We start from the raw sequence: 21,662 nt of genomic DNA, 5'->3' as shown, positions 1-21,662 counted from the left end.
ACATTTAATGCGATGAAGTTACATATACATTGTAATTAAGATTTAAAAGTGAAATTTTCACAAAATGGTTGCACGCAGTACTCTGAATATATTTAAAATGATTCATTTTATTCAGACAAGATAAAAGGCAACACCAAACCATTTCTTTTTGCTACAGAGCTTGCCCGAGGAACTTAAAAAGAGACCTTTGCTAGCTTAGCTTCCCCAGACGATACTGCTTCCCTTTATACATGATTGGCAGACAGAAACGCCAGGCTGGAGTTCAAATAAGGATAAATGATAAGCAAGAAAAACATGATGATAGAAATGTTCAGTGCAAGTATCAGTAGTTTGACATTTCAGGTACAGGCTGTTCGCTGAAACTTTAAACCTGGAAAATGAAGACAGGCTAATGAGCGTGCTGTGTAATTCCAACATCATTATTTTGTTTAAAAGTCAAAGTCCAAACACAGACCCTTTCAAAACCTAAACCATTAGCTTTTGATCCAGGTAATTATTTCTCTTAGCTTTGTGGTGAACGTTAGCTTACCATGTATTCAACTACTAAAGAATGCAACAAATTGCTCCTGAAACATTTAACGGCAGGGCCAATTAACATTTTTGAAACAGTCACCCGAAAGAAAGTTGTAAATGTTGGCAGTGGATCCGATCAACCTCGGAATCCAGAGAATACGAGCTCTGAAGGTTGGCCTCATCCTAGAAGCTTTGTCCCTTCTCAGATACGATTAAACTGCAGTGCAATGGGTGATAGAGCGTAGTTGAAAGGCAGAGTGGTCACAGACTACTTACGTGGTCAAAGAGCCCATTGCATATAGAGATAGATCCTGACCAGGGAAAGAAGGGCTACTAGGTTCCATGCTCCCACACTTGGGTTAATTTTCAGAGTCCCTACCACCAAAAAGGATGGTCTGAAAAAATGAGTGGCACACGCCAAAATAACCAGTTTGTAACAGCAGCAGACACATCTTCAGGTTAATAGCCCGTATTCTTACCCTGGCTCCCAATCTCTCTATTTATACAAGTTCAATGGTAACATCAGGAGGATGTAAAAAGAGGAAAGCAAAAAGCTGTTTTAGCCTTTTAATGCACTGCAGAGGCATCACTAGCTGGTACAAAATGCCACAATGGCAAGTGGATTAAGAATTCGATGAAAAACAAATATTTATGGTTCCTCCTGTATGACTCAATCTTCTCTTCAGCTGTTTGCAATCTCTTCCTATCCCCTGCACTTTCTGGGAAGTCTTAGATACAAGGCATGATATAAAATGCTTGACTTTTTGATAGCCAGTACATTTAATGCTGGAACTTTTAGAGTGTTGTGGGGTGTAAAATCCATGACTGGCAAGCAACAATTCAAAGCCAGGAGATCGAAACTAATTTGCCAACTTAAATAACAGCTGGGAGAAAGGGCACAAGATCACAAACCAGAAACAGAAAATGCTGGAAATACTCGACAGGTCGAGTCCTCTTCCACTTGAAATGTTAACTCTGTTTCTCTTTCCACAGAGAGTGTTTCTGTTTTTATTTCAAATTTCCAGCATCTGCAATTTATTTTTGATTTTCATTTACAGCACATGATCGCGGTTTGACTGCTGATGTTGAAAATTCTCTGAGAACATTTTTTAATTTAGCTATCTGGCTAAAGAGAAGAGAATGAAGTTCAATGGGAAAACAAAATTTATGGTTTTCATTCCAAAAAAAACTTCCTACAATCTGTATTTTTAAAAAAAAAATCAGGCTCCAAAATAATACTGAGCTCAGTCTGTAAGATTTTCATTGTATACAGTACCCTACTACATTCGCACGTGGGTAAAGTAACCGAAGCTGTACACCCCAATGATGAAAAGCTACAAGACTGCACCATCAATTCTCTGACCCACAGAAATAGAGTGTGGGATCAGTGAGTTAACCCTGCAGTTTACAATATCAAACATAAACAGCAAATTACTCTGAGGTGGAATATGCACTGTCAAGCAGCCACTGGGGAATGGTTTAACGTAGGATTTTGCTGTGTAACTGGACTAGTTAATCTGTTTGAATAGTGAGGAACAACAGCTCACAAAGATGGTGTCTATCTGAAATGTATTAATTCAAGGCACAAAGGAAATTGACCGAAATGAGACATGGAATGTTTAACCACACTGTGTTATGTACAGTACTGACTTGGAGACTTGCATCTAGACCTCCTGCCCACAGAGTAAACACTTTGACAATCTCTGAACTCATTTCATTCAGGCTAACTGGTGATATATCCAAGTGGCAAGCATGCATAAAATGGCCTCCACATTTGCCTCCATGACAAATAATTCATTATTTAAATGCACACAAATTGAAGTTGTTCTTTTTTTTTCCAAGAAACCCATCCATCTGAGAGGAGAAGCTTCCATTCGGAGCTGAATTCAAACTCAGTCCAAAAGCTAAAATTTGCATCAGTTCCCACAAAGTCTGCATTCTCTCTCCCATGGACTTCATCTTCCTCACAAACTCAATTAACTCAAAGGAACTATGAGCTGGTTGAAGCAGTTTTTTGTTTGTTGTTTTGACCCTGCCCCTAACATTAAAGTCCACTACCAAATGCAAAATCATTCTGAAGTACATCCCAGATCTGATTAAAGAACATATCAACTTAGCATTATGAAGGAAACGAACTGCTTCAAATAAGCGCCCTAAAAAATTGACCAATGAACGGTAGATGAGTATTCACACCTTCCTTAGCTTTTTCTTTGGTCGTTGATTGAAAACGGGAGAAGAGGCCATTAGACTGTCAGGCGAGTGAGATATATAGCTGCCGTCAGAGCCAGCAGTGTTCGGAGTTTGTGGGATGCCAGACTCACTCATGGCAGACATCGGTTCTTCGAACACATCATTGCCCAAAACACCGTGGGGAGGGCCATTGCCTTCTTCATTCTCCTGAGGCTCCATTTTAACTTGAGTTAGGTTCCACAGAGGAGAGCTGCTGACCTCGGGGCCTGGAGGAAGAAGCAAAACATGATCAAACTGTGTTTTAACAAATAAAATATAATCTCCATATATCCAATCATAGCCAAACAATTACTTGCGATAATTTCCCTTTCTGCCCCCTGCCCCAATTGCAAAACTAAGAATTCCATTGGTCTTTCATGTAGCTATATCCACCCATATTTTGTATTTGAATCCTTTCATCCAAGTATTTATTTTTTCCCTTCCATCTTTCCATTTGATGTATCAGCTCATTCTTCAGTTCTCTGGGGTTGTGGACCCAAAACATAAACTGTTTCTCTTTCCACCGATGCTGTCTGATCTGCTGAGTTTTTCCACCCTTTTCTGTTTTTATTTCAGATTTCCAACATCTGCTGGTTTTTTTTCACCCCATTCTTCTTTGCCTTTTTGCCTTCTTTTGTTTACCTCCAAGGTTACCGATTTTTTTTTAGTTGAAGCAAAAGAGGTGTTGTGGTTATGCACACTAGCTGCACCTGCCATACAATTCCCTGCTTTGCAGACCTCTGTGTTCATGAAGATATTTGTCCCTCTTATTTTCACAATGTGCCCATCCAAATCTCTGAAAGAGATCTTTACTTTGTCCCAATTCTCCTGCACTTCAGACAAAAAAAAATCTTTTGAAAAGCACATATTAAGCCATCCTACAATTAACGTTTTGGTGAGTTCACAGGTTTCATCCCAATACCTAACCTTTCTATCTTGTTACATTGACAGTACTAGGGTGAATCATTGGTTTTTAGCAATGATCTCCAAGATCATATGAGTTGCTTTCCAATTACAGCAGCAGTCAGGTAGTGTAAATATGGCCTCTATCTCCTACATAGTGTTCATTAGGGAATTTTGTGCTGTTCACAATAAGATTATTTATTGAAATCTTTATTCTGTGTGGCATTGCTGCACATGGCTTTTTCAGGAAGAGGGGCTATATCCATAATACAGTAAAAATGATAAACCCCTATCCAACTATATGGAAATCCCAATGGTCTGGGATTTGGCTCACAAGGAGATGTTTACTGCTTCCCTTCCAATTCACCTGGGCCCTTGTTCCCGCACTCTCTTTAAACTAACAAGGGCCCTGTTTACTGTGTTCCCTTTACATTTACTGGGTTCAGTGGAAATGTTATTATAATACCAGGTAACATCTAAAGAAAGGTAAATTATAAGAAGTGTCGGCGTATTAATAATGAACAACATCCAATCATCTGGAAAGTCTGCCAGTAGTGAAAGCCACACTCCCAAAGTCCTGAGCATGCTGGACTATTGGAGCTTTACTGTAATGTCTTATCTTCTCAGTGTTAGCGTTCTAGTCTCTGACTCAAAAGACACTGACTGATGATATAATGACCAACTCTTCGGTATAGTATGGAAAGGGAACTGCATAGTCATAAGCACCATCTTTAAGACAACGCATTTCAGTGGACATCGAAGAACCGTCAGCAATTCTTACGAAGCTCTCACCTTGGACACCTTCAACCAACTGGTTCTTTGACTCATTATTATATATGAGGCCCTGCTCTATGTTCATTAAGTGGCCTGCCAGATTAGTCTACACTTCAAAGTAGTTAAATGCCAGTCAAGCTTCATGATGAATACCAGTTCATTATATTGTCCTCTCTGGGTTCCACCAAAATCCTCAAGGGAAAGAGGGGGAGCAACACACACAGGACGCTGGAGGAACTCAGCGGGTCAGGCAGCATCTGTGGAGGGAAATGGACAGTCGACATTTTGGGTTGAGACCCTTCATCTGGACTGAAAGAGGGGAGATGGCCAGTATACCAAATTTATATATATTTACACTATATAAATATACTGATATTTATACTGGCTATCTCCCCTCTTTCTTTCAGTCCAGATGAAGGGTCTCGACCTGAAACGTTGCCTGTCCACTTCCCTCCATAGATGCTGCCTGACCCGCTGAGTCCCACCAACTTTTTGTGCGTTGCTCCAGATTCCAGCAGCTGCAATCTCTTGTGTCTCCAGGGGAAGAGGTGGAATTGCCCAGACGGCATCATCTAGTGAAATACCACAGGAAGGACATTGCAGCAGCATGTTTTGTGGAAGCAGCAGCTTTTTTTTTGAATGGGGAACTCCATGGCCAGCAACCACCACACCAAAGTAACTACTCTCTCTCTTTCCCCTACGATGGTAGATGGGCTGGTTTATCTACTGCTTTGGATCGTGGTTAAAGGACCTCCCATTTTACTGTTTCTTTAAAACACCCGATGATCATTTTCGGGGAAAATAAAGGAAACCTGCAAAAACAAAAATGAACAGCTGATGTCAGCCCTCAAGTTGTCCGACAACCGAGCAAAGGGAAAATGGCAGAATGTAGAATGTGCATTCACCTGATGTCTGAGGAGATGCATCAACCTCCAGTGCAGCAGCATAACGTTCATGGGCCTGTGCCAGCACCCCAAGCTGCAGGGCCTGCTCGCCTGTGGAAAGGTCAGATTCATTCTCTTCATTGATGGGGAAAGTAATGTCACTGATGGGTTCCTCCTTTATCTTCAATGGTTTGGTGTCCTCAGTGGAGGCCTTCTCCGGACTAACCAACTTTTCATACTCTTCAGCCAGTTGCTTGCTCACCTGTAAGCAAACGTAAATAGTGTGTACGAATCCAGGAAGAGTTAAGTAGGTAAGGATGTGAGCACCAGGTTTTGGGATACTTGAATGTACCTACCTGGAGCATGTAGCTGTGATAGTCCTTGATACGATGCTGCCAGAAGTTCTGCAGTGAAAGCACGCTGCCGATGCCCACTTCGTGGAACACCTGCTCCATCACATCCTGGAATGGGGTCTGGCCCACCCGAGCCTCCCGGTCTGTGGCAAAGCGCAGGAGCCGCGTGAATTTGAAGTAGTACTCACTGGCGACATCAGTCAGCGTTTCCAGAACGCCCTCGTGAGCAGATTCGAATCCTGCGTGGGCCAGAATGGTGGCCACCGACTGGTAGAGGAGCTGCCGACACGAGGCCCAACTGAGTTCAGTCACAGGTTCGCCCTTCCCCCTAGGGATACAAGCCAAAATAGTTACAGCTACTCTCCTCCCTTGGGGCAGGGTGCAGTAGCGGTAAGGTACTGCTAAATGCATCAATGGTCTAAACATAAACGCCAAAAATCTTTTTTAACCACATCAACCAAGTGTCCAAATTACAGAGAGTCTCTGGAGACACAAGAGATGCAGGTGCATTTGGAATCTGGAGCAACACACAAAAAAGCTGGAGGAACTCAGCAGGTCAGGCAGCATCTGTGGAGGGAAATGGACAGTTGCCACATTGGGTTGAGACTCTTCATTCGGAGTTTTGTCCAGATGAAGGGTATCAACCCATATTGGTCAGTGATAATAAATCTGATTCTGATCCAAAATGTTGACTGTCCATTTCCCTTCATAGATGCTGGCTCACCCGCTGAGTACAGAAAGTCACTGTCATGCTCAAGGGAAATAAGAACTTGCCTCACCGAAAAAGCTGTCCAGTTTAGCTTAATTAAGATTTTAAAAAAGAAATCGATGTTTCCTTTGTTGGTAAGGGTATCAAGGGATCTGAAGATACAGTGGGTAAATGGGAATTTAAGATAAAGATCAGAAATCCAGTTTAAAGTGGAACAGACAGGAGTGGCTGAACAGCCTCCTGCTGTTCTAACAAGTCTCCAATCTAACTTACTAACAAATTGATACACGCAATTCTTTTTAATGAAATTGGAAAATGCATGCCTTTCTCACCATTTGTTATTCACCCAAGAGTTTATGTGCTAGTTAAACCAGAACAAAGGCGTAGTGTGCAAACTAGGGATTAACCAGCTAAAACTGTGTAGCTTTTCATCACAAAGCACTGGTAAACTTTCCCTGACTTTTTCAGCGCTGTGCTATCAATTACAGGAATGATTTGTGAGGTTATTTGGAACTAAATGTGAAGTATTCAAGACAGTGTACACACCTCTCCTTCTGGGCATACTCATGAACCACTTTGTTAACAACGCTCCTGAGAACTGGAGGATTTACAGCCAATATTGCAGTGCCTGGTACAGAAACCTGAAGTTATTTCCAAACTTTAAGGATTTCATCCTGAATGAATTTGGCCCAGGAAAGGACATGCATCTCTTCCACAAGGCTGTAAATTTATTCACTTTCATAGTAAAGAGCTGAAATATTTATCCAACTCCCTATGTCCCAATACTGGATCAAAGAGCCAGTTGCTCTTTCTGATTACAGAGAAACATTATACAATCTGTGTAGATCAGATATAGTGAGTCAGTTCAAAGTCAAATTAACTCAGTACAGCCATTACCCCAAGCTAGAAGATAAGCAGTGTAGTTGTGCAGCATTCCTCACTGAAAATCCCAAAAGTAAATTGCGGGAGAGTAAACTAAAAAATGGTCAAGTGACATTCAGCATAAAAGTTTTAAGATTTATGGGAGCAAGATCACCAAGAGAGGCCTGGAGTACCATGCTATTGATGGATGGCCTGAGGGAAAAGTGAAGGGAAGGAACAGTGTAACATCAAAGTGACAAGCAAAATTCTGGCAGCACTTGAGCATAGTTAAAGCGTTAAAGCCAACAACTGAAAATCAGCAGCAATCTGACCTGCTGAGTATTTCCAGCATTTTCTGTTTTCATTAACACAAACAAATTTTGATCATTAGATCATGTGCCCATGTAACACATACAGGAGGCCAATCGATCCTTTGGGACAATGTTGGGTTGTGGGGCAGAGCATGACTAATTAGTCTTGCTCCCCGGTTCCACTACTCCAATGAATTTCCAGACTTACAGTCAGATTTGTAGAGCACAGAAACAGGCCCTTCAGCCCACTACGTCTATGCCTACCTTTTTTGCCCATCTACACTAATCTCATTTTCCTGCACCAGGTTATTACCCATCTTCGCCTTGCCTATTTAAGTGTCAAAATTGTCTAAATGCAGTGATTGTATCTGACTCCTCTACGTTCTCTGGCAGTGAGTTCCAGACATCAACCATACTCTGTCTAAGAAAAACTTTCCCTTCAAATTCCCTTTAAAACTCCTTCCTCTCACCTTAAACCTATGCACTCTTGTTTTTGATATTCCAATCATGGGAAAAAGATTCTGACTACCTACCCTATCTACACCTAAGATATCTTTATTAGTCACATGTACATCGAAACACACAGTGGAAATAAGCCTTTTTGCGTAGAGTGTTCGGGGGGCAGCCTGCAAGTGTCACCACGCTTCCGGCGCCAACATAGCATGCCCACAACTTCCTAACCCGTACGTCTTTGGAATGTGGGAGGAAACCGGAGCACCAGGAGGAAACCCATGCAGACACGGGGAGAACGTACAAACTCCTTACAGACAGTGGCCGGAATTGAACCCGGGTCGCCAGCGCTGTAAAGCGTTACGCTAACCGCTACACTACCGTGCCTGCCTATCTAATCACCCTTCAGCCTCTTTTGCTCTGGGGAAAACAAACTGAACCTGTCCCCAGAACTAAAGTCATTCAATCCAAGCAACACCCTGGTGTATCTCCTCTGCACTTTGTCCAGCGCAATCACATATTTCCTATAGTGTGGTGACCAGAACTGCATGCAATACTCCCTGCAGTCTAGCCAATTTTATAAAGTTGCAACATCACGTCCCAACTTTTACATTCTACAGCCTGACCTATAAAGGCAAGCATGCTGTACGCCTTCTTCACCACCCTCTCTGCTTGTCTTGCCACCTTCAGGGAACTGTGGATTTGAACCCAAAGGTCCTCTGTTCATTAACATTCCTTGGCGCTCCAGCATTTACAGTACACATCCTACCCTGCAGTATTGCAAACTTGGCGGCTGCTGCTTTTCTCTGAGAGACCATCCCCCTTCCCACCCCCGCTACCCCAACAGTATCCAAAGCAATATTCTTGTTTGAGAGGGGAATGACCACAAGGGACTCCTGCACTACCAGCATGTACTTACTGTCAATCCTGGTGGTCACCCCTATCCTTTCTTTCTGTACCCGTGGTGTGACCAACTTGCTAAATATACTATCTACAACATTTTTTACACAGAGAGTGGTAGGTGCCTGGAATGGGCTACCGGGATAGAAGTGAAAGCAGTCAGTTTGGTGGAGTTTAAGAGGCTTTTAGATAGACACATGAATATGCAGAGAATGGAGGGATATGGATGATACACAGCAGGAGGACATATTGGCATCAAGAATGGTCTGTCCAGTGCTGCACCGTTCTATTTTCCACATCTTTGTTGACTATACTTGCAGGAAAAGTTTCCAACCATAGCTCCAACAGGTCTGCAGCTGGACACTTTTCCCTCAAGTATAGTCACAAAGGAAATTGGAAATGTCCCTGATCTCCCACATCCTGCACGAGGAGCATACCATTGCCCTAGCTTCTCTATCCTTCACCCAATGGCCATGCACTCCAATTTTGGCCCCCTGCCTCACTAGAAAAATTGCTGGTAATGAAGCCAAGGTGTTGTGCAGATATTAGCAATAGCAGAAGACCTGCTGCAACAAATCGACAAATCACTTGACCTAACTACAGTAGTATCAATAAAGTGGTCAGTATAAAAGAAAAATAGATTATAATAACACTGAAAGATTTACCTCTCCATCAAGTGCCTTGCTGAGGTCTAAAACATTAGTTTTTCCCCAATTATTACAACTTGAAGAGTATTCTATCTGAACGCCTCTATAAATCATTCCTGCCACGACAGTTGATTGTGGCTTAGTCAGTAGCATTCTGATCTCAGTAAGAAAAGTGGGGGTCCAAGTCCCACCACAGTCCAGATTTCTGGTGTGAGAGGGTTGCCCTATCAAGAGAACCTGGACAATTTGGGTCTGTATTCCCTGGAGTTAAGAATGAGGGGTGACCTTATTCAAATGTATAACATCCTAAGGGAGCCTGACAGGGTAGATGTTGAGATGTTTTCACTCGTAGGAGAGTCATGAACAAGGGGACATAGTTACAAGATAAGGGGGCCAGTCATTTAAAAATGAAGTGCGTAGAAATTTCTTCTCTTGAAGAGGAGTGCATCTCTGGAATTCTTTGCCACTGATCATAACAATATCTAAGGTGAAGTTAGATAAATATTTGAAAGATCGAGGAATTGAGGGCTCTGGGAAAACTGGCACGGGAGAGGAGTTGAGGCCAGCATAGATCTGCCATGAACATATTGAATGGCGGGCAAACTTGAGGAGCATGGTAGCCTACTTTTGCTTATTTTCTTCAGTTCTTGTTTCCTTTTTTTCCCCCAGTTCTGACATGCCAGTCCAACACTGAGGGAACACCACACCTCAGCTTATTTGAACAAGGCTGGTGGCACTGAAGGGGAAGGGAAGGACTTTCTCTCTAGTGACCAGCAACAAAAGAAACACTACAAGAATGTGCAATGTGGTTGTTAACAGGTTCATATTAACATAGAAACCCTACAGCACAATACAGGCCCTTCAGCCCACAAAGTTATGCCGAACATGTCCCTACCTTAGAAATTACTAGGCTTACCCATAGCCCTCTATTTTTCTAAGCTCCATGTACCTATCCACAAGTCTCTTAAAAGACCCTATCGTATCTGCCTCCACCATTGTTGCCGGCAGCCCATTCCACACACTCACCACTCTCTGAGTAAAAAACTTACCCCTGACATCTCCTCTGTACCTACTCCCCAGCACCTTAAACCTGTGTCCTCTTGTGGCAACCATTTCAGCCCTGGAAAAAAGCCAAGACTATCCACATGATCAATGCCTCTTATCATCTTATACACCTCTGTCAGGTCACCTCTCATCCTCCGTCGCTCCAAGGAGACAAGGCCGAGTTCACTCAACCTGTTTTCATAAGGCATGCTCCCCAATCCAGGCAACATCCTTGTAAATCTCTTTTGCACCCTTTCTATGGCTTCCACATCCTTCCTGTAGTGAGGTGACAAGAACTGAGCACAATACTCCAAGTGGGGTCTGACCAGGGTCCTATATAGCTGCAACATTACCTCTCAGCTCCTAAATTCAATTCCACGACTGATGAAGGACAATACACCGTATGCCTTCTTAACCACAGAGTCAACCTGTGCAGCTGCTTTGAGCGTCTTGGAAACTTGGAAGCACCAACAGGCTGCTGTGTTTCCAACATTAATTCTATTGGGTTTGACCACATTAGAACGTCAAGCGCTTGTAAATCCAACCTTCTTTCTTTCATTCAGAGCTCACCTGTAGAAGTCGCTCTCTGGGTCACTGTGCCGCAACTGGAAAGGGAACTTAGGGGTCTTGCTGTCCGCGGGCAACAGCTCCTCTGGCATGAGTGGCGAGCTGGGGGCAGGGGGGAGGGTCTCTGACTCATCGGCCTTCGGCCCATCCAGCGGCGGCTGGCCCTGTGCCTGAGCGGCGGCGACGAGGCTCCGCAGCCGCCGGTTGTACTGTATCAGCTGGATGGTGTGGACAGTCAGACCGCAGGGCTCGGATGGCACGTCCAGCATGGTGGCAGGTCGGGGCCTGTCAGCTGAGGGCTGGTGCAGTGGTGGGTCTTGGATTTCCACTGTCCGGAACTCGCGCTGCAGCAGGTCAAAAGAACTCCGGCTGGGCTGAGAGGATGACACTGGGATCTCGCCCCAGTACTTGATCATTTTTGCTTCCAGTCAAATGGAGAGTTGTATAAAGTCTGAGCAATGTGCAAATTTAAATAAAGCGGTGCATTGGTTAACTACAGCAATTTGCTTTGACTTGACATTTGTCCAAAAGAATTTTCTGGAATCAATAAAGACAAATTAGTCAATAAACCAATGAGTCATTTCATAACAGCTTGATAATGCGGTCATAATGGATCATTCCTCTTCACCGTCGGCTGCATTCAGACTCCTTCAGACTGGCCTCAATATCACTGGTGAAATCTGTTGAGACGAAGGTACAGTGATTACTTCAAGGCTTCAGGCAACAGATTGGCTTAGTAAAATGCAATTGTTAAGCAGGGGCTGAAACTTGGTCGACAAATTGCGGCATCTGGTGGAACTCAGCTGATGATACCCACAGGTATCAGCAGAGGTTCAGATCAACACGCACTCTGAGACAGACAATTATGGGGTTGGATCCCACTCCTGAGACTTCAGCACATAATCCCAGTGACATACCAAGAGAGTGCTGCACTGTCAAAGGCATTGTCTTTCCAAAGGAGGCCTTAAACTGAGCTCCCGGGTGGAAGCAAAAACTCCAGTGGCACTTCTTCAGAGAGCTCTTTTCTGATCAGACCTATCCCTCAGCCAACAACAATAAACAGATCATTATCTCACTGCTACGTGTAAATTAATACCATCACATCTTACTCATAACAGTGACTGCAGTACAAAAGTACTTCATCAGCTGTAAAGCCTTATGGGATGAGCTGAAGTTATGAAAGGCACTGCAGGTCTTTATTTCTTTTTGTTTCTGTGCTAATCTAAGTCAGAGCAGCTGGTGAAACATAACCTCACAGGAGCGTAAACAAAACGATGGATGAGGCCGAGTGTTGATCACTATTCCTGAAAGAGCATCAGTACCTTTTCATCCCCATAAATCACGTCCTCATTCTGTACAAGCATCAAAACATCACCCTCACCTCTCCCCTAACAGCTGTCAAAGCACTAAGCTGTACCTTCAGAATGAACTACTGCTCTCCTAGCAAGCCTCCCTGTATCCATCTTGTGCCATAGCAACTAATTATGAAGCAAATTACTATAGACGTTGGAAATCTGAAAATAAAACGCTGGAAATACCAATTTTTGTAGAAAATTCTGAGATTTAAGAAGGTAGAAGCTGAAAAAACTTTTCTTCTTGCAAGAGAGAGAGTGCGCGAGTCCAGAAATTGGACACATGGTGTTGGTATAAGGAGACAGATGGGGAAGGAGATGGAAATGGGAGGGATTTTCTTCTCCAAGTGTTAGGGATCTATGGAATTCTCTGCCCAAGACCACTGTGAAGGCTGACTTTGGACTGATACAGGCTTTTGGATTACAGGGGAATAAAGGACTACGGACAACAGGCAGGGAGGTGGAGTTGAGGCCGAGATCAAATCAGCCACGATCTTCTTGAAAGGTGGAACAGGCTCGAGGGGGTCCAACTTCTTATGTTCGTAGGGATAGTAAATGTCTACGGTGGAGATAACAGAGAGGATGTAGAGGAGATTCATCAGGATGTTGCCTGGGATGGACTGTTTCAGTCGTGAAGAGAGACTGGACAGGCTTAAGTATGTTTCCTTAGAAGAGGAGGAGAGATCTGATGGAAATATATAAAATTAAGAGGAGGATAGATAGGGAAGATAGAAGGGAATTTTTTCCCCATAGAGGAGATGTCTAAAAAACTAGAGGCCAGAGGTTTGGAGTAAAGGGTCAGAGGTTTAAGGGCATCCAGGGAGGATTTTTTTTCACCCTGAGGATGGATGAAATCTCGAACACACTGCAGAGACCTCGCTACATTTAAGAAGCATCTGGAGGAGCACTTAAATTGCCAAAGCAGAAAAAACAGACCGGTAAATGGGATTAGTAGAGGTGGGTACATGATGGTTGGCATTGACATGTTGGGCCAAAGGACCTGCTTCTGTGCGATAATGTCTCACACTAATAACCCGTAAATTTCTCAATCACCACAGGTGAGGAGCAGAGCCAATCGCTCATTTCTGTTTTTCAAACTTAGCAAAAATGGTTGAAATGGTTTTACACCTTTAACAACCATGAGCAGTGAGACATTCTTTTCAGAGGTTTCCAGCGATATGATCACTCAAAATGGTGCTGAAGCATGGCGGCTTTGCGAGCTGTCCCCAACTCTCATAATGTCCTCTCATTACAGTTATTGCAATCATTCAACACTATATTCTGCATTCTGTTTTCTTTTTACTACCTCAGTATAATTACATGTGGCATGATCCACCTGGATAGCATGCAAAACAAAGCTTTTCACTGTATCTCAGTGTACGTGACAATAATAAACCAATACCTGCACCCACACCCCCACACAAATACTAACACACTCATTCACCATCCTATCCTATAAATGTTGACACGAACAAATATTGACACTAATAGATATTGACACTACGAGCCCCACACTCCACCACAATTGTTGGCACACTCTTGGTGCTCCATGTACCTCCCAGAAAATGCTGTCCACCGCCAGGGATTCTCTACAAATGTGCACAGACAAATGTTGACAAATGCCCAGGATTCCCTGCAAATATTGGCAAACTCCTGGAGACCTTTCGTACTTCCATACATACATACACTGACATACTTCCAGGGTGCCCTGTGTGCTAACACTCTCCCAGAGATCCCATGCAAATGCTGACACACGACTAGGGATTTCTGTAAATAACTGCATACTCTGGGGAACGAATCACAAACACTGACACCCTCGGGGGAAACATTTTCAAATACAAGCCACGCAAACCAAAGACTCTGGAGATACAGTGCTGACGCCGCACAATACGCCTGTTCCCAGATGGCCAGAAACTAATGCCCTCACAGTTAATCTGCGCTTCTCCCCACAGATTACACGGTTTGAAAGACCATGTTTGAGAATGAAATGCTAATTTTCCACACCATTGGCGATGCAGGTACAATTTTCATACCTCAGTTTAACAGAATAAAGATGCAGATTGCCTTTCAAGGGTTGTAAGGAATTATGACCAACTCTGAAAAGAAATCTATTTCCATTGACATGTATAGAATATTGTTGTTTCAATCAACAACAGCTTCATCAAGGGAGCCGGCTGGTGAGTGTAACTGACAAGAACAGAGGGCCTGAATTAGAACATGCAGTTGAAGTGACGTTTCTAAGTATGAGGTTAATAACCATGTCTACTCTGATTACTCATTTCTCTCCTGCTGTCAAGCACAGTCTCCTGTTATAGCCAGCTTCTCCAATGATGCAATCAGCGCGCATTGTTTCGTAAACACAAATGGAACAAAGTCGCTCACAAGTACGCGACAATGATTTAATTTTGAAGAAAAGAATTTCATTTAAACTGGATTTCACCTTTACGTTGTTAATGATTTGCCCAAAATCACGGGAATTGAATAACCGATTACTCCAGATTCATTTGTGTTTGTATTAGTCTTGATCTTTGAATGTCTGTCAGGACAAGAATATCTGTCATTACTGCCACTGAACCTTCAAATTACCTCCAGAGCTGTGGACAAGTCTAGTGGGGCACGTTTCATAGTGTTAGCAATGGACGGTTTGTCTGCCAATGTAGTGCTTCCTCCACACAGCACTAAAGGATTAGTGGTTCCATCATACAGCAAGGAAACAGGTCCTTTGGCCCATCAAGTGTGCACCAACCATCAAACGCCCATTTTACACTAATCCTATTTTGTTCTCCGCAATCTGAAGGCATCTGACAATTCTTGAGACACAAGAGAGACTGCAGATGCTGGAAATCTGGAGCAACACACACCAAATGCTGGAGGAACTCAGCAGGTCAGGCAGCATCTATGGAGGGAAATGAACAGTCGATGTTTCAGGTCGAGACCTTTCATCAGAACTAGAAAAGAAGTGGGCAGAAGCCAGAATAAAAGGGTAAAGGGAGGGGGAGGAGCATGAGCTGGCAGGGGTTGTGTATATAATTCCTTCCTTTTCCCTTGTAGTCAAATCTACTCCACAGACATTATTTATGATCCACCAGTGCCATAACCTCTATCAAACACATGAGCAACCATGTGGACAGAATCCTGATTCTGGGCAACAGTCCTGGAATCATTGAATGCTACAAATATATGCTACAGGCTATTTGTCTCATCCTGACAATTAGAGAGCTATTCAGCCATATTCCACCACCCAACACTTTGTCCTCAGCCTCGTGAGCTGCAGCCATGTGCACATCTTAAGTATCGATTGCTGCCTCCTCCAATCTTTCGGGCAGTGAATTCCAGATCCACCCTCCCTCTGAGAGAGAAAACACAACCTCAAATCTCTCCAATATGCTAACAGTTACTGTAAATCTATCTCCTGTTAATATTGGAATTGTCCACCCAATAGACCATTGTGGAGGCACTCATTACCATGAGCAAGTGCTGCAGTTCAAGCAGTTAAGTATGGGTAATAAGTGCCCGTTGTTAACTCCACAATGAACTTTAAATAGAAAAGAAAGTAAAGTATGGCCCTTTCCAAATACACACACACTTTACACTTTCAGATAAAGAAAAATATGACCAAATCCAACGAAAACCTGCAGCCCAAAGGAGTCTCTTCTCAGCAGAATATTCATAGTTTAAATATCCTCGGCTGTTCAACAGACTACAACACAGAAGTTGGAGACAAGATGGAGGTTAGCTGATGATACTTCAGACCTTCTGCTCCACCAATGGATATTACCGAGTCCAGAAGCAGCTCTGACACATACTAAGCTTAAGGTCTTATACTCTGCATCTTGTCCCTCATCTACAAGCTGAGAATTTTTTTTGGTCTATCTTTCTTCAGTTCACTGTATAATTATGTTTTTAGCTCCTCAACAGTTAAATCAACTTTTTCAGCTACATTTTATTGCTCATTTTTAATTTTACTTTACTTCCTTTTCAACTATTTTTAAATGCCTCTGAATAGCTGTCAAACGTCATTGGAGTGGTCTGGGGGGAGGGCTCAGGTTTCACCATGAGGACCCTGTAAAAATCTGAAGGAGGATTAAGAGAGGAAGCCTCCAGCATGGTCAAATTGCGTTGCTCTCAGTGGGCAGATGATGTACATCACTTTGGAACAGAAAGCAACTTCCTGAACCTGGCCCAAAAGATGTGTCAACTGGCACACAGTAGAAAACCTTTATAAATTGAACTCAATGGCGTGTCAAGATCTAAGGAATACTACAGAATCATAAAACACAGGACATTCGGCCCACTTTGACAAGACTGGCCTTTCGAAATAGCTCCCCAATTAGCCCCACTCCCCTTCTCTTTCCCCAGAGCCTTGCATTATTCCCCATCCCAGCACACCAAGTATTTATCCATCGTATTTTTTTAAAAGCTACCACTGAATCTTCTTCCATTAACTTTTCAGGAAGTGCATTCCAGCTCATAATTTACCACCCAAATTGGTTTCTCCTCCTCTCCCCTCTGCCTATTAATTCTGCATCCTCTGGCTACAAAACCTCCTCCCAGAAGTAATATTTACTCTACCATGACCGCTCGTAATTCTGAACCTCAAACTTCCATTAATAGCCTCAGCTCTAACACAGTCAATTTCAACTTCTCAAATAACTGGTACTCATCCCTGGAAAATCCCTGCACCCTCTTCAGGACTTTACTTCTAGAAAATGATCAGTCCTGTTCATTGTTTTGCAGTTGCGAAATTCCTCCATATTTGTTTGTTCCTGCCCTTCTAAGTCACCTGCTGATCGGAACCAATCATTCTCTTCCACATTTATGAGGCAAGTCTGGTAAAGACTGTCCTTCTGATGGTTAGTATCTAATAATGCTGGAGGAAGTGAGGAATTCATCCAATTGGTGGAATGGTGGGGAGGGTGAGCAAGGAGCCTTTCCTAATTAGTTTTCTCATAGGCTACACAATGTACTGAAAGATTGTTGAAGTGAATCATAAGTTCTCTTCTTTATCCCTTGATGTGCTGTTTTTCTGTTTGTGTGGAGCTTAGTAGCATGGTGTCATGATAACAACATTTTCCTTAATGTCAGCAAAATAAAAAAGCTGGTCATTGACTTCAGGAAGGTGGGGGGCAGTGCACACACTCTTGTTCACATCAGCAGCACTGAGATTGAGAGGGTTGAGAGCTTCAATTTCCATTCAAAATCATGGGTAAGAAAGTGTACTAGCACCTCTACCTCCTCAGGAGGCAAAAGAAATTTGGCATGTCCCCTTTGACCATCACTAATGGTCAACAGGGCAGGCACGGTAGGTAGCAGCTAGTGTAACGCTTTACAGCACCAGCAACCCGGGTTCAAATCCGGCCGCTGTCTGTAAGGAGTTTGTACGTTCTCCCCGTGTCTGCGTGGGTTTCCTCCCACATTCCAAAGATGTACAGGTTAAGAAGTTGTGGGCATGCTATGTTGGCAGCGGAAGCATGGTGACACTTGCCGGATGCCCCCAGAACACACTACGCAAAAACGATGTATTTCACTGTGTTTTGATGTACATGTGACTAATAAAGATATCTTAACTTATCTAATTTTTATAGATGCACCAGAGAAGCCTGGTATGGAAACTATTCTGCCCGAGACCGCAAGAAACTGCAGAGTTGTGGAGACAGCTCAGCACACCATGGAAAGAAGCCTCCCCTCCATGGTCCCTGCCTACACTTCTCGTTGCCTCGGTACAGCAGCCAATATAATCAAAGACCCCACTCACCCCATACATTTCCTCTTCTCCTCCCCTCCCCTCCCCTCCCTCCCCCCCCCCCCACCCCACCCCCCAGTCAGGCAGAAGATACAAAAGCCCAAAAGCACACACCACCAGGCTCAAGGTTAGCTTCTATCCCACTGTTATAACCTATTGATTGGTCCCCTAGTATGATAAGATCTCTTGACCTCACAGTCTACTTCATTATGGCCTTGTACCTTATTGTCTGCCTGCACTGCACTTTCTCTGCAACTGTAACACTTTATTCTGCATTCTGTTATTGTTTTCCCTTGTACTATCTCAATACACTGAGGTGATGAAATGATCTGTATGGATGGCATGCAGAACAATGTCTTTCACTGTACCTTGGTACATGTGACAATAATAATTTAATTTACCAATTTGTGTTCTGTGTCCAGAATCCACAGTATTTTGTTTGGCAATCAAAAGCAGGTTTCCTCAAGACACTGAAATTGTAATAATACCTTTCCTATTATTAGTCAGCACCAGAACCTGGAGTCTACCATGTTGACAAATCAAGGGCATTGCATCAGCAACAGCATGTTCTTGTCCTGATTTTGATAGGTCTCATGGGGAGGAGAAAAGGATGTTTTTATTGCTATTTGAAGTTTCGTCAAGAGCTGTAAAAATGGAATCAAGGACATGGGACAAAAGCCACTATTTACTGGAGTTAGCAAGAAGACCCTGTAGAAAGAACAAGAAAAATTGTTGCCCATCTCTCAAATGGAAGATGCTTAACTTGGATAGATGTCACAGAAAAGTGAATGGAACTGAAAACAATTTTCTTTCTTCCACCAAGTCTGATTTTGTCAGAAGGAATGCTAAAGCCATTTTGCACCCATTATTTAACACCACCTAACATTGCATTGTACAGTACAAGATCAATTCATTCTGTACACTATCTTTGATTGCCAAATCGCTGCAGGGACACACAAAAATAATGAAAGGTGCACTAAGAATCAGACCCAGATTCAATAGGCCTGGTACAGTAGAGTGTATTCCCAAAGGAATGTGCATGAATCAGGGAGAAGCTGTCTCAGAGTTCTGTTACTTTCTAATACCTGACAGTTTTGTTTGTACTTCCAGCAGAAATCTGTCTCAAACCATTAAGAGGAGATGCTTACAGGTGGGAGAAACAACACCAAGTTATTTTAGCCAAGAACATGTGAGAATTGGGTTGAGTTTCAATGAGACCTGATACTGGCCAAGATTAAATGTGGTTTGATTTTAGGAAGCAAGAATTTAATCTTTATTCTCAGGATGTTCCATGTTACACGGCTATGGAATCTACAAAGGCTTAAGCACTCCTGTCAATTTTCAGAAGGAAGTTGACCATCAGACAAAAGATCTTCATGATCTTCCGAGTCTGCAGCATGCAAGGAAAGGATAAAGCACAGAACAAAACGTGAGGAGGACTTTCACCTCTGCAGTGCACCAGATCACAATCATCTGCAGGGTGCCTGAGAGCATGAACCAAACTACATGCAGGCAGTAGAAGAGCTTAAGAGAAATCTGACATATGGGCTGCATATGAACTATAAAATATTCAGGAGATACATGTATGAGGTGCAGTTTGACAGGAGGATTAATCTCTTTAGAAAATAAGAATGCAACAAAAGGAACTGGGGGACAGGTACAAATAGAATTGTGGCAGCACAACTGGTGGACATTTGGCCCCTCAAACCTGTTCCAGCTTTTCATAAGAACACTGTAGTTAGCATCATTGCCTTTTAACCCTGAAAGTAATCTTCCTTCATATACTTATTTAATTCCTTTTTGAAAGCCACTGTCCTTTCGGGAGATGAATTTCATGTCATACCTATTTATTCTGGGAAAATGCTCTTTCCTCATATCACCACTGTCAAAAAAATCACTCTAAAATATTAAAAATAACAAACATCTATCCATCTGCTTCTAGATTCCATAATCACTATAAAACATACCTTAAACACTTAAGCTATGACTCAGTTGACAACACACTTGCCATTGCATCAGAAAGTTGCAGGTACAAGTACAACTCCGGAGACCCAAGCATAAGAATTTAGGCAGATACCCCAGGTTAGTGCGGAGGAAATCTTATACTTTTATATAGCAACAAACAAAATGCCAGAGGAACTCAGCGGATCAGGCAGCATCCATGGAGGGAACTGGACAGATAATGTTTCGGGTCGACTGTCCATTTCCCTCCACAGATGCTGTCTGACCCGCTAAGTTCCTCCAGCAGGTTGTTTATTATTCCAGATTCCAACATCTGTAATCTCTTGTGTCTCTATTATACTTTTATGTCTTTTGAATGAGACATTAAACCAAGGCTGCACCTGCCCTCTCAGGTGGATCTAAAAGATTCAGCAGTTCTATTTTGAAGACGAGTGGAGCATCTAACCCTGATGTCCTAACCAATATTTCCTTCATAAAGATTGAAAACAGGTCACTGTTGTAACGTTGTTTAAGGTGACAGTCCAAATTACTTCTATTTCCTATACTACTTTGAATGTCATTGGTTGGATATAAACCACTTTGGGAATTATGCAATTACTCATTATAAATACATCTTTTTCTATTCTAAACAGTCAGTAATCACTTTAATGATGATAAACAGATCAATTTTCCCCACCATTTCCTCAATCGTTTCTTTATATTCTAGTCTGCCAAGTTGCCAGGGTCATTGTCAGTGTGCTCCTTACCTCTGTCTACGCAGGGTTTGACTGCAGTTGCTTCACTCTCAAGCCCTTAGGCACTCTCCATTCTCAACTTTCTCACTCCCTGCACCTTCGCCTTTTTCCCCTCCCCAACCCACGGTGTCACTCACTCACAGGCCCTCACTTCTACCCCTCTGTATCGCACTCATTGCCTTCCTTTTCACACTCACTCACTCCTCTCAGATCCTCACAATCTTCACCTGTTCACTTTCCCTCATTTCCTCTCTGCTTCCCACTTTCTTATTACATTCTCACTATCCTCTCTACTTTCTTCCTTAGTTCCCAACCTCTCTCCTCCACCACTATCTCCCCCTCCCTCCTTTAATTCTCAATACACCCTATTCTATCCCCTCCTTTTCATTTCCTCTTCTCCCTCCTGCTATCCTCTCTCTGTCCTGTTCCCACTCTTCAGTTCTATGCTGTCCCCCTTATCATACACCCTTAATCTCGCCTACCCTCTCCTTTCCCTACCCTCTGCCTCGCTTTCCTTTCCCTCTTTCTATCCTCCCACCTTCCTCCTCCCTTCTCACCTCCCTCCTTTCCTCTCTCTCTATTCTCCTACCCTCTCCGTCCTACCCTCCATCACTTTCTCTATCCTCCCACCCTTCACACTCTCCCTCCTACCCTCCTTCCTTCCCTCTCACTTTCCTTCCTCCCACCCCTCTCCTACCCTCTCACTCTCTCCCTCCTACCCTCCGT

General features: G+C 43.1%; 2 protein-coding genes across 2 annotated transcripts in view; both read right to left on the bottom strand.

Moving 5' to 3' along the window:
• si:dkey-16j16.4 (uncharacterized) overlaps positions 1-21,662 on the bottom strand; it is a 380,812-nt gene that overhangs the window by 105,047 nt on the left and 254,103 nt on the right. The window lies entirely within an intron of this gene.
• Positions 88-21,596, bottom strand: supt7l (SPT7 like, STAGA complex subunit gamma). The gene is made up of 5 exons (XM_052024170.1): positions 20,949-21,596; positions 11,149-11,825; positions 5,660-5,984; positions 5,325-5,565; positions 88-2,969 (listed from the first exon to the last, which is right to left on the bottom strand). Exons 2-5 carry the CDS (start codon positions 11,559-11,561, stop codon positions 2,701-2,703), a joined length of 1,248 nt encoding a protein of 415 aa, XP_051880130.1. The 5' UTR covers positions 11,562-11,825; positions 20,949-21,596; the 3' UTR covers positions 88-2,700.

Source organism: Pristis pectinata, chromosome 10, assembly GCF_009764475.1.
Source record: "Pristis pectinata isolate sPriPec2 chromosome 10, sPriPec2.1.pri, whole genome shotgun sequence".
NCBI classification, from domain to species: Eukaryota; Metazoa; Chordata; class Chondrichthyes; order Rhinopristiformes; family Pristidae; genus Pristis; species Pristis pectinata.
This window is presented reverse-complemented; position numbering and strand designations above follow the sequence as displayed.

Coding starts and splice junctions, on each gene's coding strand:
- supt7l (XM_052024170.1), bottom strand. CDS start 11,561: ATGATCAAGTACTGGGGCGAGATCCCAGTGTCATCCTCTCAGCCCAGC. Junction 5,566..5,659: donor ATCACAGCTACATGCTCCAG/GTAGGTACATTC, acceptor GTTTGCTTACAG/GTGAGCAAGCAACTGGCTGA. Junction 2,970..5,324: donor TGCATCTCCTCAGACATCAG/GTGAATGCACAT, acceptor TTCTTCCTCCAG/GCCCCGAGGTCAGCAGCTCT.